General features: G+C 44.8%; 1 protein-coding gene across 2 annotated transcripts in view; it reads left to right on the plus strand.

Annotated features, from left to right (window-relative positions):
- rab11fip3 (RAB11 family interacting protein 3 (class II)) overlaps positions 1 to 15,184 on the plus strand; it is a 91,767-nt gene that overhangs the window by 71,945 nt on the left and 4,638 nt on the right. For both annotated transcript variants that reach the window (XM_068003614.1, XM_068003616.1), the window contains 4 exons: positions 8,917 to 8,952; positions 10,136 to 10,229; positions 10,750 to 10,853; positions 11,636 to 11,776. In XM_068003614.1, coding sequence (XP_067859715.1) covers positions 8,917 to 8,952; positions 10,136 to 10,229; positions 10,750 to 10,853; positions 11,636 to 11,776 — 375 coding nt within the window. The remainder of the gene's footprint in view (positions 1 to 8,916; positions 8,953 to 10,135; positions 10,230 to 10,749; positions 10,854 to 11,635; positions 11,777 to 15,184) is intronic.

Genomic DNA, 15,184 nt, shown 5'->3' on the forward strand with positions numbered 1-15,184 from the left:
CCAAGTCTCTGCTCTGGGTCAGTGCTGGATCAGCACATTGCAATGTTGGGTTATACAGCTGTTAGAAATGTATCTTTTGTAATACTTTATTGCCTATATAGCAAGAATGAGTTCTTGGATACTGAGTCAAACACTTGCAGTTTATTAAGTTCTGAGTTACATACTTGGGGCCAACACCGAGATTACAAAGGACGTTTTGCTGCAGAAGATAGACACGTCAGTCGGGTGAGCTCAACCCTCTAGGTGTCTCCCTCCTTCATTCCCTAACCTCCTGTTACAATTTTGCCATTTTTATATTTTTCTATAACTACATTATTTCACATGATCTTAATGAACTTTCCACCAGTTTTCACCACTCATTATCAAGAAGTTCCTGGTGTTCCAAACATTTATCTTAATCTGATTTCCACGGTCCCATGACTAACAGACTGGTGTTGAGGGTTAGCAATGTATTACGGTTACAGATAACTTGTGCTCTAGCTGTGAACAATGTGTGACCTAACCCAGAAAACACACAGTATATGACCCCTATACAGACATGCCTTGTACTGAATGTCAGCTATATTTGCAGTCTTTTAATTCTAAGCTTTTAACTACAGAACTAATATAAAATGTAAGTAAATATGTGATTCTTTCATGTAAAATGGATTCCCTCATTACTTCTCAATCTTAACCTCAGACGCAGCGCTCTGTACAAACTGGGCCTAATGCTGCTGATCAAACCCACTGTCTCCTTGGTTGTGCAGGTGTGGAGCTGCACCATGTGCTTTGAGTGCTGTGTCCTCTGGTGTATTTGGACTCGTACATACGTACACAGCGCCAATAGCCTGCGTATTGACAGTGTAAGAAGGGGAGAGGGAAGAGCAAGTGAAGGTCAAGAGCCACATACACGATCACAAATGGCTTTAATCAGTGGGTCTTTTTGAAAGGTGCTTTGTATCAGTAGAATCTCTGAGCAAACCCACCCCCTAGTGGGAATGATGGAGTGCTGACACTGGGATATTTAATGGTGCTTAATGATTTATTCAGTGTTGAGCTACTCCATACAGTCTGTGTGGATCCGCCTGCAGTCGAGATGAACACAGGCATCAAGATTTCATGAGACCATAAGAAATAGGAGCAGGATTAGGCCATTCGGCCCCTCGAGCCTGTTTCGCCATTCAATGAGATCATGGTCTAACTCAGCCATGAACGTATTCAATGACTCAGCCTCCACAGCTTTTTGGGGTAAAGAATTCCGAAGAATCACAGCCCTCTGGGAGAAGAAATTCCTCCTCATTTCCATCTTAAACGGGCGACCCCCATATTCTGAGACTATTCTCCCATGAGGGTAACATCCTCTCAGCATCTACCCCATCGAGTCCCCTCAGAATCTTGTATGTTTCAATAAGATCTCCTCTCATTCTTCTAAACTCCAATGAGTATAGACCCAACCTGTTCAATCTTTCCTCATAAGGCAATCCTTCCATACCCGGAATCAACCCAGTGAACCTTCTCTGAACTGCCTCCAATGCAAATATGTCCTTCCTTAAATGAGGGCACCAGAACTGTACACAGTACTCCAGGTGTGGTCTCACCAGCACCCTGTACAGTTGTAGCATGACTTCCCTGCTTTTATATTCCATCCCCGTAGAAATAAAGTCCAATATTCCATTTGCCTTCCGGATTACCTGCTGCACCAGTATGTTGATTTTTTGTGTTTCATGTACGAGCACACCCAGATCCCTCTGTACCGCAACATTTTGTAGTATTTCTCCATTCAAATAATATTTTGCTTTTTTATTTTTCCTCCCAAAGTGGATGACTTCACATTTTCCCACATTATATTCCATCTGCCAAATTTTTGCCCATTCGCTTAACCTGTCAATATCCCTTTGCAGACACTTTGTGTCTTCATCGCAACTTGCTTTTCCACCTATGTTTGTATCATCAGCAAATTTGGCCACAAGACACTCTGTTCCTTCATTCAAGTCATTGATATATATTGTAAATAGTTGAGGCCCCAGCACTGAGCCCTGCGGCACACCACTAGTTACAGATTGCCATCCTGAAAATGACCCTTTGATCCCGACTCTTTGTTTTCTGTTAGTTAGCCAATCCTCTATCCGTGCCAGTATATTACCCCCAACACCATGAGCTCTTATATTGTGCAGTAATCTTTTATGTGGCACCTTATCGAATGCCTTTTGAAAATCCAAATATACTGCATCCATTGATTTCCCTTTATCCACCCTGCCCGTTACTTCCTCAAAGAACTCTAATAAATGTCAGAAAATGACTTCCCCTTCATAAAACCATGTTGACTCTCCTTGATTGTATTATGCATCTCCAAATGTCCTGCTACTACTTCCTTAATAATGGATTCTAGCATTTTCACCAATGATAGATGTTAGGCTAACTGGTCTATAGTTACTTGCTTTCTGTCTCGCTCCCTTCTTGAATAGGGGTGTTACGTTTGTGGTTTTCCAATCCACTGGGACCTTTCCAGAATCTAGTGAATTCTGAAAGATTACAACCAATGCATCCACTATCTCTGAAGTCACTTCCTTTAAGACCCTCGGATGCAAGCCATCAGGTCCAGGGGACTTGTCAGCCTTTCGACCCATTAGTTTACCTGGTACTTTTTCTCTAGTGATCGTGATTTGTTTTTAGTTCCTCCCTCCCCTTTGCCCCTTGATTTTCTACTATTATTGGTATATTATTAGTATCTTCTACTGTGAAGACAGATACAAAATATCTGTTCATTTCCTTGCTTTCCATTATTATTTCCCCAGTCTCATCCTCTAAGGGACCAATGTTTACTTTAGTTACCCTCTTCCTTTTTATGTACTTGTAGAAGCTTTAACTATCAGTGTTTATATTTTTTGCTAGTTTACTCTCATAATTTATTTTCTCCCTCTATTATTCTCTTAGTCATCCTTTGCTGGTTTTTAAAGTTTTCCCAATCTTCAGGCTTACCAGTAATCTTTGCCATGTTGTATGCTTTTTCTTTTAACCTGATACCATCCTTGACTTCCTTAGTTAGCCATGGTTGGTTCACCCTTTTTGTGGAGTCTTTCCTCCTCACAGGGATATTTTTTTGTTGCGAGTCATAAAATATCTTTTTAAATGTTTGCCACTGCTTATCCACCATCATACCATCTAATCTATTTACCCAGTCCACTTTAGCTAATTCCGCCCTCATTCTTTTATAATTGCCCTTATTTAAGTTTAATACAGTAGTTTCAGACCCAAGATCCTCGCTCTCAAACTGGATGTGAAATTCATCATGTTATGATCACTGCTTCCCAAGGGATCCTTTACTTTGAGATCATTAATTAATCCTGTTTCGTTACCCATTACCAGATCCAAAATGGCCTGTTCCCTGGTTGGTTCTCTGACGTATTGGTCTAAGAAACAGTCCCTAATACATTCTATGAACTCTTCCTCAGAGCTATTTTTGCCAATTTGATTTGTCCAATCTATGTGAAAGTTAAAATCACCAATGATTATTGCATTACCTTTTTTACAAGCCCCCTTTATTTCCTGATTAATATTTTGCCCTACAGTGTGGCCACTGTTAGGGGGCCTATATACTACTCCCACCAGTGATTTCTTTCCCTTGCTATTTCTTGCCTCCACCCAAATTGATTCGACATCTTGATCTTCTGAGCCAAGATCATTTCTCACTATTATACCAATTTCTCACTATTATACTAATTTTCCAAACTTCTCTGGACTCGGCAAAGGTCCCGGCAGATTGGAAAACTGCTAATGTAACACCCTTATTTAAAAAGGGTAGTAGGCAGAAGGCTGGAAATTATAGACCAGTTAGCCTAACATCTGTGGTGGGTAAAATTTTGGAGTCTATTATTAAGGAGACAGTAGCGGAACATTTGGATAAACATAATTTAATAGGACAAAGTCAGCATGGCTTTACGAAGGGGAAGTCATGTCTGACAAATTTGCTTGAGTTCTTTGAGGACATAACGTACAGGGTGGATAAAGGGGAACCAGTGGACGTAGTGTATTTAGACTTCCAGAAGGCATTCGACAAGGTGCCACATAAAAGATTATTGCTCAAGATAAAGAATCACTGGATTGGGGGTAATATTCTGGCATGGGTGGAGGATTGGTTATCTAACAGGAAGCAGAGAGTTGGGATAAATGGTACATTCTCGGACTGGCAACCAGTAGCCAGTGGTGTTCCGCAGGGGTCGGTGCTGGGTCCCCAACTCTTTACAATCCATATTAACGATTTGGAGGAGGGGACCGAGTGTAACATATCAAAGTTTGCAGATGATACAAAGATGGGAGGGAAAGTAGAGAGTGAGGAGGACATAAAAAACCTACAGGGGGATATAGACAGGCTGGGTGAGTGGGTGGAGATTTGGCAGATGCAATACAATATTGGAAAATGTGAGGTTATGCACTTTGGCAGGAAAAATCAGAGAGCAAGTTATTATCTTAATGGCGAGAAACTGGAAAGTACTGCAGTACAAAGGGATCTGGGGGTCCTAGTGCAAGAAAATCAAAGTTAGTATGCAGGTGCAGCAGGTGATCAAGAAGGCCAACGGAATGTTGGCTTTTATTGCTAGGGGGATAGAATATAAAAACAGGGTGGTATTGCTGCAGTTATATAAGGTATTGGTGAGACCGCACCTGGAATACTGCATACAGTTTTGTTGTCCATACTTAAGAAAAGACATACTTGCTCTCGAGGCAGTACAAAGAAGGTTCACTCGGTTAATCCCGGGGATGAGGGGTGGACATATGAGGAGAGGTTGAGTAGATTGGGACTCTACTCATTGGAGTTCAGAAGAATGAGAGGCGATCTTATTGAAACATATAAGATTGTGAAGGGGTTTGATCGGGTGGATGCGGTAAGGATGTTCCCAAGGATGGGTGAAACTAGAACTAGGGGGCATAATCTTAGAATAAGGGGCTGCTCTTTCAAAACTGAGATGAGGAGAAACTTCTACACTCAGAGGGTAGTCGGTCTGTGGAATTTGCTGCCCCAGGAAGCTGTGGAAGCTACATCATTGAATAATTTTAAAACAGAAATCGACAGTTTCCTGGAAGTAAAGGGAATTAGGGGTTACGGGGAGCGGGCAGGAAATTGGACATGAATTTAGATTTGAGGTTAGGATCAGATCAGCCATGATCTTATTGAATGGCGGAGCAGGCTCGAGGGGCCGATTGGCCTACTCCTGCTCCTATTTCTTATGTTCTTATGTTCATCCTTTATTAACAGCGCTACCCCACCACCTTTACCTTTTTTCCTATCCTTCCGAAATGTTAAATAACCCTGAATATTTAGCTCCCAACCTTGGTCACCTTGCAACCACGTCTCTGTAATGGTCACAAGATCATACCCATTTGTTTATATTTGTGCTGTCAATTCATCTATCTTATTACGAATGCTGCACGCATTCAGATAAAGAACCTTTAATTTTGTCTTTTTACCATTCTTTCCTACCCCGGCCCCATTTGCTAGTGCACTCTTATGTTTGTACGCTCTGTCCCTTCCAGACATACTCTGTTTATCATTACCCCCATCACTTTCCTGTACTACTTCCTCGTCTTTTCTCTATCAATCTAAACTTCGCCCCACCTGAGCCCCCCCCCCACCTTTATTTAGTTTAAAGCCTTCTCTCCCGCCCTAGTTATTCGATTTGCCAGAACACTGGTCCCAGCATGGTTCAGGTGAAATATTTCCTCACTACAAAGTGCATGTTAGGGTCGGATATTTTCCCACCTCTTCCTCCCCATTTTTACAGTGTGAACGGGAATTGAAGAAAATAAAATACACACAGCCATTTCAAATAGAGCTCAGTGGTTCCCTAATACAGAGTACAAATGCTGAGGTCTTTGTAATACTTTCCTTGGCTCCAGGCGATATTACTGAAGCTTTAAATGTTTGATCTCCAAGCACCGAGCAGGCTTGGGGTGGTCATGGTTCCTGATACGTAACCTTTAAATGTCGTAAACAAGCAGGTGCCCCTGGAATCACAGGACAAAGTCTCCGGCAGTCTCTGCAGGGGGACACGTTCATTTCTGAACGTCTAACCCTTGTGTTCGCTAGCACGGAACCGACGGAAACTAGAGTGGATTCAGTTGAAGTCTTGGTGCGGTTCCAAAATGGATTTCAGTGCAAAGCTGATGTAGAAATCAGAAGAAATCGAGCAATGGGATAAGCAGGAAGTGGACACAAGCCCTTTCCCCCACCAGTCGTCACTGAGGGTTGGTGCTCACTTATCTACTGGGGGCTTCCTGATCTCCAGCTTGCCAGCTGCTGATGGGGAAGAGCCTTCGAAATCGCGTCTCCGCAGGCTCCTCACCCGTCCTGGGAAAGGGAGGGAAATGTTGACTGCCCCAGTCACCACCCCCCAACTGCAGTGAGGGTGGTTCAGCATCCATCCCGCTTTGATTGAGGTGGAATATTCCTAATGCAGTGCTGGCAAAGTAAATTGATCGCCAGGAAAAATTAGTTGCACTGTGGCGCTTGCAGGTCAGCATCTGACCCTCGATTGTGTACTGGACTGGGGAGGGCAGGTTCATGGTCCAAGTATAGAAATCCCATTTATTTTCTCCACTCGTACAGCTCTACATGCTACACAAGGATGATACCAGAACACTGAGGATATAGTTATTGGGACAGGCTGGGGCTCTTTTCTCTAGAAAAGAGAAGGTTGAGGGGTGACCTGATCGAGATGTTTAAGATAATAAAAGGGATATAGAGGAAATATTTCCACTTTTGGGGGAGTCCAAAACTAGGAGTCATAAATATAAAATAGTTGGTAATAAATCCAATGGGGAATTCAGGAGAAACTTCTTCACCCAGAGAGTGGTGAGAATGTGGAACTCTAACACATGGTGTAGTTGAGGTTAATAGTGTAGATGCATTTAAAGGGAAGCTCGATAAACACATGAGGGAGAAAGGAATAGAAGGATATGGTGAGAGGGTGAGATGAAGTAGGGTGGGAAGAGTTTCGTGTGGAACATAAACGCCGGCATAGACCAGTTGGGCCGAATGGCCTGTTTCTGTGCTGTAGTTTCGGTGTAACACTCCTTTGAGTTGATTTAGCTGAATCCCCATCAGTTGCCCTGTGCCTGCTGCACCTTGGATCCCAGCAAGTGAGGAGTGACTGCAATTTGCTTGATTGTATTTTTTTCTTTTGTAAAGGATTCGAAATTGTCTTTTCCACACTGCCTGAGGAAGGGGAAAGCCCCCGAAAGCTTGTGGGATTAAAAATAAAATCGTTGGACTATAACTTGGTGTTGTAAAATTGTTTACAATTGTTAACCCCAGTCCATCACCGGCATCTCCACATCATGGTATTTTTTTCTGTGAGTTTATTGAAGTATTTACTGGTGATATTGCTGCATGTTGAGCTATACCAGGATGAAGCATCAGTGGGTGGCCTGTGTGCATTTGTTTACCGTTAGCTAATTTCAACCAGCGATGGTTCATTGGGTAACTGCGTCACCCAGAATGTTACTGAGCCATTCAGGCGAGGAAGGTCCTGGGTTAGAGTTAGCTGACGTCAGTTGGGACGACAGTCGGGTATAATCAGCCTTCTCACTCTCCCTTCCCCACCTGCAGGAAAGGAAGGTCCTCAAATACTGATTGACATTCCTTGGCCCCTCCTATTTCTCATCTAAACACTGCCTCTCGGCGACATCATCCGAAAACACGACGTCAGCTTCCACATGTACGCTGATGACACCCAGCTCTACCTCACAACCACCTCCCCCAACCCCTCCACCATCTCTCATTTGTCGCACTGCTTGTCCAACTGGATGAGCAAAAATTTTCTCCAACTAAATATTGGGAAGACTGAAGCCATTGTCTTTGGTCCCCACCACAAACTCCGTTCCTTGGCCACTGACACCATCCCTCTCCCTGGCCACTTTCTGAGGCTGAACCAGGCCGTTCGCAATCTTGGCGTCCTATTCAATAATCAAGACCATCTACTTCCACCTCCGTAACATCGCCCGTCTCCGCCCCTGCCTCAGCTCATCTGCTGCTGAAACCCTTATCCATTGCCTTTGTTACCTCCACACTAGGCTATTCCAGTGGTCTCCTGGCTGGCCGCCCATCTTCCACCCTCCATAAACTTGAGCTCATCCAAAACTCTGCCCGTATCCCAACTTGCACCAAGTGCCGTTCACCCATCACCCCCCTGTGCTCACTGACCTACATTGGCTCCCGGTCTGGAAACTCCTTGATTTAAAAATTTTCATCTTTGATTTCAAATCCCTCCGTGGCCTCGCCCCTCCCTATCTCTGTAACCCCCTCCAGCCCTACAACCCTCCGAGATCTCTGCGCTCCTCCAATTCTGGCCTCTTGCACATCCTCTGATTTTAATCGCTCCACCGTTGGTGGCCATGCCGTAGCTGCTTAGGCCCTAAGCTCTGGAATTCCCTCCCTAAACCTCTCTACCTCACTCTCCTTTTAAGAAACTCTTTAAAAACTTATCTCTTTGACCAAGCTTTTGATCACCTGTCCTAATACCTCCTTCAGTGGCCCGGTATCAAATTTTGTTTGATAATCGCTCCTGTGAAGCGCCTTGGGATGTTTTACTACGTTAAAGGCGCTGAATAAATGCAAGTTGTTAATAATAGTCTGCTGTGCTGAGACAGGACCTGCCCTCCCTCCATACCTACCCCCTCCAGTATGCTGCGCTGAGGTTATTCCCATTCAATATTTTCACAAGATGGGAAGTAAAAGTGCTTCCTTAAGCAGTGGGCAAGTGGAGGAAGAATTAATTCCTTAATTGGTGGCCCAAAGTTTGGTGGTGTTTCCGTATGAAGTGGTTCATTAGGAGTGCTGCAGGGGAGCGGAACTGTCTAAATTTCTGAATCCTCAGTTTCCTGCTTCCTCTGCTCCAGTCTCATTTTCCTGACTCTGCATCCTGTTTTTCTGCTTTTTAGCCCCATCACGAGACTCAGCAGCAAGAAGGTGGCTCGGTAAGTGGAGACTGCGGCTCAAGTCTGCAAGCTAACGTTAAGTTGTGAGTAAATGTTTCGGGTGATTTCAGTGGGAGAGATGTGACTCTAGGATGGTGAGGGGGAGAAGAGTGCTGGAGAAACATGGCCCCTGTAAACTCCCCTGCCTCCCCGGCACGTGCTCATTGCTTGCTGTTATTGTGAGTTATGTTGGGCAGGAGGTGTGAAGAGGAATAGTGTGGCATGGATCTACAGGGCTGCTAAGCACGTGCAGCAGCCTGTGGGAGAGCATGGAAGAATTGCTGCTAGCCGCGCATATCCAGTAAATGTTCACGTTTAGCTGGCATTAATAAGAAAATTACAAATCCCGGATGTACACAGCAGGTCAGGCAGCATCTGAAAGACCGATGATTGCTGTTTCACTTGTAACTGCCATAATAGAGGTAATTGTTCTCTTGACTCACTGTCTTTCAGGTGCTGCTCTATCTGGCTTGCAGCATTTTCTCTTTGCAAATACAGCTGTTTCTCTGTTGCACAGAAATGCTGAACAGCAGCTGGATTGTAAAGTTTTTTTTCTCCATGTTTTTAAGGCACTGGGATCTCTTATCAACCAGCCTGCATGCACAGATGTGGAGGGCAGAGGGTGTTAGCTACACAGATGTGGGGGAGTTGGCTGCACAGTTGTGGAGGGGATGTTATCTGTTGCACTGCTGGGGACGCAGTTTGTGATGTACGGTGGACTCGGTGTGAATTGTGATTGTGTGTCTCCCTGATGTGGTGTAACAATTCTCGCATGTCTGTGACCCGACCCCTCTGCTGGGCAGCCACTGTCTATCAGGTCAATGTGGGAGGAATGTTAGGTTTAGGTCTGTACGATGTTCAGTTTGAGCTCAGCAGGAATCCATTACTTCAGACGGGCAGAATATGTTTAATACACGAGCTTGTTTCTTTAAAGTGCTGGGGCAGTGGAAGCCGGGCTCTTGCAGGGGATGCTTAAATGTGTGATTAGCTGTATCAAACTAAAAGTTGTATTGAGTCGATGACTAATCAGACTTTGAGGCTTTAGCTGCTTTGCTGTGAAGTGCCTGGCACAGCTTGTCTGTGCAGTCACTCTGAGCATCTCCAACACAAAGAGGGCTTGCACTGTGCTGTCAGCTGTGGAAACGGGCTTTGTCTCTCTACTGAATACATTGTTTAATTGCAGGCACCTCCAGCAGACCAGTGCAGTCAGCAGTGACAGGATGGAGAATCTGCCCATGGACACCCAGGGCCTCATCCCTTCCGATCTCACTGATCAGGTCAGAGCTTGAATTTGACAAAAGTTTGGAGTTCCTTTGAACATTTAACTTAGTTGAAGTGCCCCATAGCATTTGGTACTTTATCTTTAACCAAAGCAGTGCCTCCAAACAGATCACTTTTGAAAGCGTAGTCTGCATTGCTTTTACAGAGGTGATTGATTTGCTGCTAGCTGGTGCAGCTCCTCTCAAAGTCGCTGATTTGTATTTGCATGAATTCTCCTCCTCTCAGTTTTCACCAGCTCGTGCACTCCTCGTGGCCGGGAGCAGCTCACCAACTGAGTCCCACTTGTCTCTCTTCAGCTAACTGTCTGAGGTTTAGAAAAGCTGCCAAGTTACAAAGCCTTTGGGCTTATGTTTCACTCAGAGTGACATGACTGAGTGCAGGAACTGGAGTGAGGGACTGAGACCTGTGTTTCTTGCCCTTCTCTTTCTCTCTTTCCCCCCCACCCCCCTCCCGCCCCCCCCAACCACTGTGGCACCAAATACTGGCCCTTCACCGTGCCGACTCTCTGATGTGCAGGTGATATTCCTGGAGAAGCGAGTGATCGAGCTGGAGAAAGACAATACAACCAATGGAGAAGCCCACAGCCGCCTGAGGCAGGAGAAGCTGCAGCTAGTGCACAGGTAGGAATCACAGCATCGACTCCCACAGCGACTCATGATAACGTGCTTCCCAGTGACTGTATCTGTGGGTGGAACGTGCCTGAACAGCGCGGTCCAATTAGCTGGGACTCTCGGCTGCATCACAGTTACACCCTTGGATATTGTTTTTCAATCCAAAACCAGACTACGTGTGTTGCATTGTGTTTTCAATTATGTATTATATACTTTTAAAATGTCACTATTTTGGAGGAGGAACTGATGGGGATTTACAGTGGTGCCTAGAGTTTCATGTGATGCCTGATTTGGCTTTTGAGTCCCATGTTAAACCAATTCAATCAAAAAGATGCATTCACAATTTGGCCGTGAGCAGGGGCGAGGTACAACTCCCGGTGTCCAGGACTGACCGGACACGATTGGATGTGTTAACTAGAAGGAAGGCAGTTGCATTTATTATAATGTTTAAGTGTCCTCGGGGTCTCAAATTGCTTCATATCCAGTCAATGTTTGAGGTGTAGCCACTGTCTTGTAGACAAACACGGCAGCTAATTTACACACAGCCCTGGTAACTTATTCAAAAACTCTGTTACACTTTGGGTGGTGTGTGATGTCGAGATTGCCCCTTTCGGTACAGCTCTGGCACATCTGTGAACTGTGTATCGCCCAGGGTGACTGCTCCCTACAAGGCTCACTGTGATGCTGAAAATAGATGACTCTGCTGCATAAGATCAGTAAAAGTAGAGAGCCGGTAGTCAGTGGTGTGAAGGCAGTGTTGGTGCTAATTCTCTGTCTGTCTCTCTGCACAGGGTGAATGCACTGGAGGAGCAACTCAAAGAGCAGGAGACCAGGTCGGAGCAGATGTTACTTGAGGAAATGAAAAAACAGAAAGACGCTCTGAGTAAAGCAGAACGAGAGCAGGTCATTGAGATTGAAAATCTGCAAACCAGGTAAGTGTGTGTCTGTCATAATGCTTATGTACCTGCGCTAACCCCCACCTCCAACTACATCTGGCAGTGTGCCAAGGAGAGGAGCAGCCTTGTCTTCAGTATCTGATTTGAGTTCTGGGCTAGAGATCAGTGGTCAGTGTTCCAGACACCAGCTATTCCTTTTCTGTAGGGATGTTTAAGGTCCCACGTGAAGCGTCTTGACTCAGCTGACAGTATGTGCTGTGTGAAAACACGTGTAAAGTTTGATGGGTCCATAGAAAGGCAGTATGATGGTCATGCTACTGGACTAGTAATCCAGAGGTCATGAGTTCAAATCTCACACATGACAGTCTGAGAATTTTAATTCAGTTTATTAAAAAAAAATTAAAATCTGGAAATAAAAAGCTGGTATCAGCAAAAGTGACCATGAAGTTGTTGGAAAAACCCAACTAGTTCACCAATGTCCTTTAGGGAAGGAAACCTGCCGTCCTTACCCGGTCTGGGCCTATATGTGACTCCAGTCCCACAGCACTGATTGACTGTTAGCTGCCCTCTGAAGTGCCCTAGCAAGCCACTCAGTTGTATCAAACTGCTACACTGACAATTCAAGAAGGCGGCTCACCACCACCTTCTCTGGGCATGGTTAATGGGTAATAAATGCCGGCCTTGCCAGCGACACCCACTTCCCAAGAATGAATTTTTTTTTTTTTTTAAAAAGAGGACTTTGTCGCTTGTTTAAGAGCAGGAACCTATCTCTCCCCCTACCCTGATTTCTAATTTTTACTTTCTGTACTATTCAGAAACGGGCACTATGGTCTCGAACTCAATTACCTATTGGGAGTCAACCTGACCAGAGTCTCCTCTCACTAACAGTCTCGAATGCATGGGTCAATAATTCTCAGCTTTAATTATTGCAGTGGTAGAGATCACAGGAGGGAGGTGCTGTCAAAGTAACCTTATTGAGTTGCTGCAGTGCATCCTGTAAATAGTACACACTGCAGCCACGGTGTGGTGGGTATTGAGACTAGCGGCAGGCGAGTTCATCAAGCAGTCTACTCTGTCCTGGATAGTTTCTAGCTTCTCCAGGCGAGCAGTGAGTATTTATCACTCTCCTACTGGAGTCTTGTAGATGGTGGAGGGATCAGGGGGTGAGACACTTGTTGTGGGGCATCCAGTCTTTGTCCCTCCCTTGCAGGCACGTTGTTGTGGCTGTTTAAGTTAAGCTTCTGATTAATGACCCCCCGAGATGTTAGTACTGGGGCACTCTGCAATGTACATAGGAACAGGCCATTCAGCCCCTTGTGCCTGCTCCGCCATTTGATAAGATCATGGCTGATCTGTGATCTAGCTCCATATACCTGCCTTTGGCCCATATCCCTTAATTCCTTTGGTTGCCAAAAAGCTATCTATCTCACATTTAAATTTAGCAATTGAGCTAGTATCAATTGCCGTTTGCGGAAGAGTTCCAAACTTCTACCACCCTTTGTGTGTAGAAATGTTTTCTAATCTCACTACTGAAAGGTCTGGCTCTAATTTTTAGACTGTGCCCCCTACTCCTAGAATCCCCAACCAGCAGAAATAGTTTCTCTCTATCCACCCTATCTGTTCCCCTTAATATCTGATAAACTTCGATCAGATCACCCCTTAACCTTCTAAACTCTACAGAATACAACCCCAATTTGTTTAATCTCTCCTTGTAATTTAATCCTTGAAGTCCGGGTATCATTCTAGTAAACCTATGCTGCACTCCCTCCAAGGCCAATATGTCCTTCTGAAGGTGCGGTGCCCAGAACTGCTCACAGTACTCCAGGTGCGGTCTAACCAGGGTTTTGTATAGCTGCAGCATAACTTCTGCCCCCTTGTACTCCAGTCCTCTAGATATAAAGGCCAGCATTCCATTAGCCTTATTGATTATTTTCTGCACCTGTTCATGACACTTCAATGATCTATGTACCTGAACCCCTAAGTCCCTTTGGACATCCACTGTTTTTAACTTTTCACCATTTAGAAAGTACCCTGTTCTATCCTTTTTTGATCCAAAGTGGATGACCTCACATTTGCCTACATTGAATTCCATTTGCCACCGTTTTGCCCATGGTGATGCTAATGAAGGGCAGGGGGAGGTGTTTGGGCCTTTTCTTGTTGGAGATGCAGCCACTTGTCTGTCCAATCCTGGATGTTGTCAGAGTCCTGTAGTTAGCTAGCCTGGGCTAAGGATGCTGGCAAAAGCTTGGATAGAGTAGCCTGCCATTGATGTGGAGAAGGAACTGAGTCTATGGAAACCTGAGTTGATGGAAATAGTGGACACGGGACAATTTCAAAGGTAACTGGATACCTGCAAAACTGATGTGCTGGCTTTGTTATGCCAGAGCCTGTTGAAGGTTTGGGAGATGTCCAGGGTTCTGACAGTTGAAGCACATTAGTGAATGGGCTGGTACTGCAGTGAACACAATCAACGGGAGCCTTGACCCAGTGACTCATCAATGCCAAAGTCAAATGCCTGATGGCTTTGAAAAACCTTTTGGATTATTTTATCTTGAGTGGTTTGAAGAAACCTTGTTTGGCCTTTAGTGGTTGCTGGAGGACACTCCCCAACCGTGTCCATTTTGTGGGTTTGCATGGAGTCCAGTGCCAAGAGCTTTGGGATTAAATATCCTCCTTCACACCATCAGACCTTAATATGAGGCATCCAACCACGCCCACTGTGCACAGTAACACTGGAGGATATTTATTCCTGTGGTACAGTCTTCTGTTTAAATAATTGGCTTTAACTTCTTGCCATTGACTGTACAAGCCAGGACCTTAATGATTGATTGTGACCAGATGTTCTTCTCCTCCCTCCTTTTCTCCCCCCCACCATACACTGTTGTGTTTTCCACTACATCGAAGCTTGTTAGGACTTTACCTATGTTGCCTTCTGTGTGATTATGTATCTGTGTTGGGCATCTTGAGGTAGCCAAGTATGCTGATACCTGTTTTTCTCATTTGACCATCTCCAACAAAACCTTTTAGCAGAAGCATTGGGTTCAATTTTACCATTTGGAAAAAGTTCAAACCTTAATCTCGCTGGATTTTCCCATTTCTTCAGAAATTGAGTTTCATCCTTTGTTGAGTGACTGTGGCTGTTACATTGAATGTACAGCACAGAAACAGGCCATTTGGCCCAACAGGTCTTTGCCGGTGTTTATGCTCCACACAAGCCTCCTCCCTCCCTACTTCATCTCACCCTATCTGTTGTATGTGTTTGATGGGTGAATGATGAGACTGGTTCTGTGCCTCCTTTAGTGAGTCCTCAGTAGTTGGTTAAAGCTTGCTACCTGATCAGTGAGGTGGTTATTCTGCACACTAACTAACTTGGAAGGTATGAAGACAGTTGCAGGATGTGCAGCCTTTGGCAATGAATTGAAAGGGTGTTACATTTGTGCATCT

This window comes from Heptranchias perlo, chromosome 22 (genome assembly GCF_035084215.1).
Source record: "Heptranchias perlo isolate sHepPer1 chromosome 22, sHepPer1.hap1, whole genome shotgun sequence".
NCBI classification, from domain to species: domain Eukaryota; kingdom Metazoa; phylum Chordata; class Chondrichthyes; order Hexanchiformes; family Hexanchidae; genus Heptranchias; species Heptranchias perlo.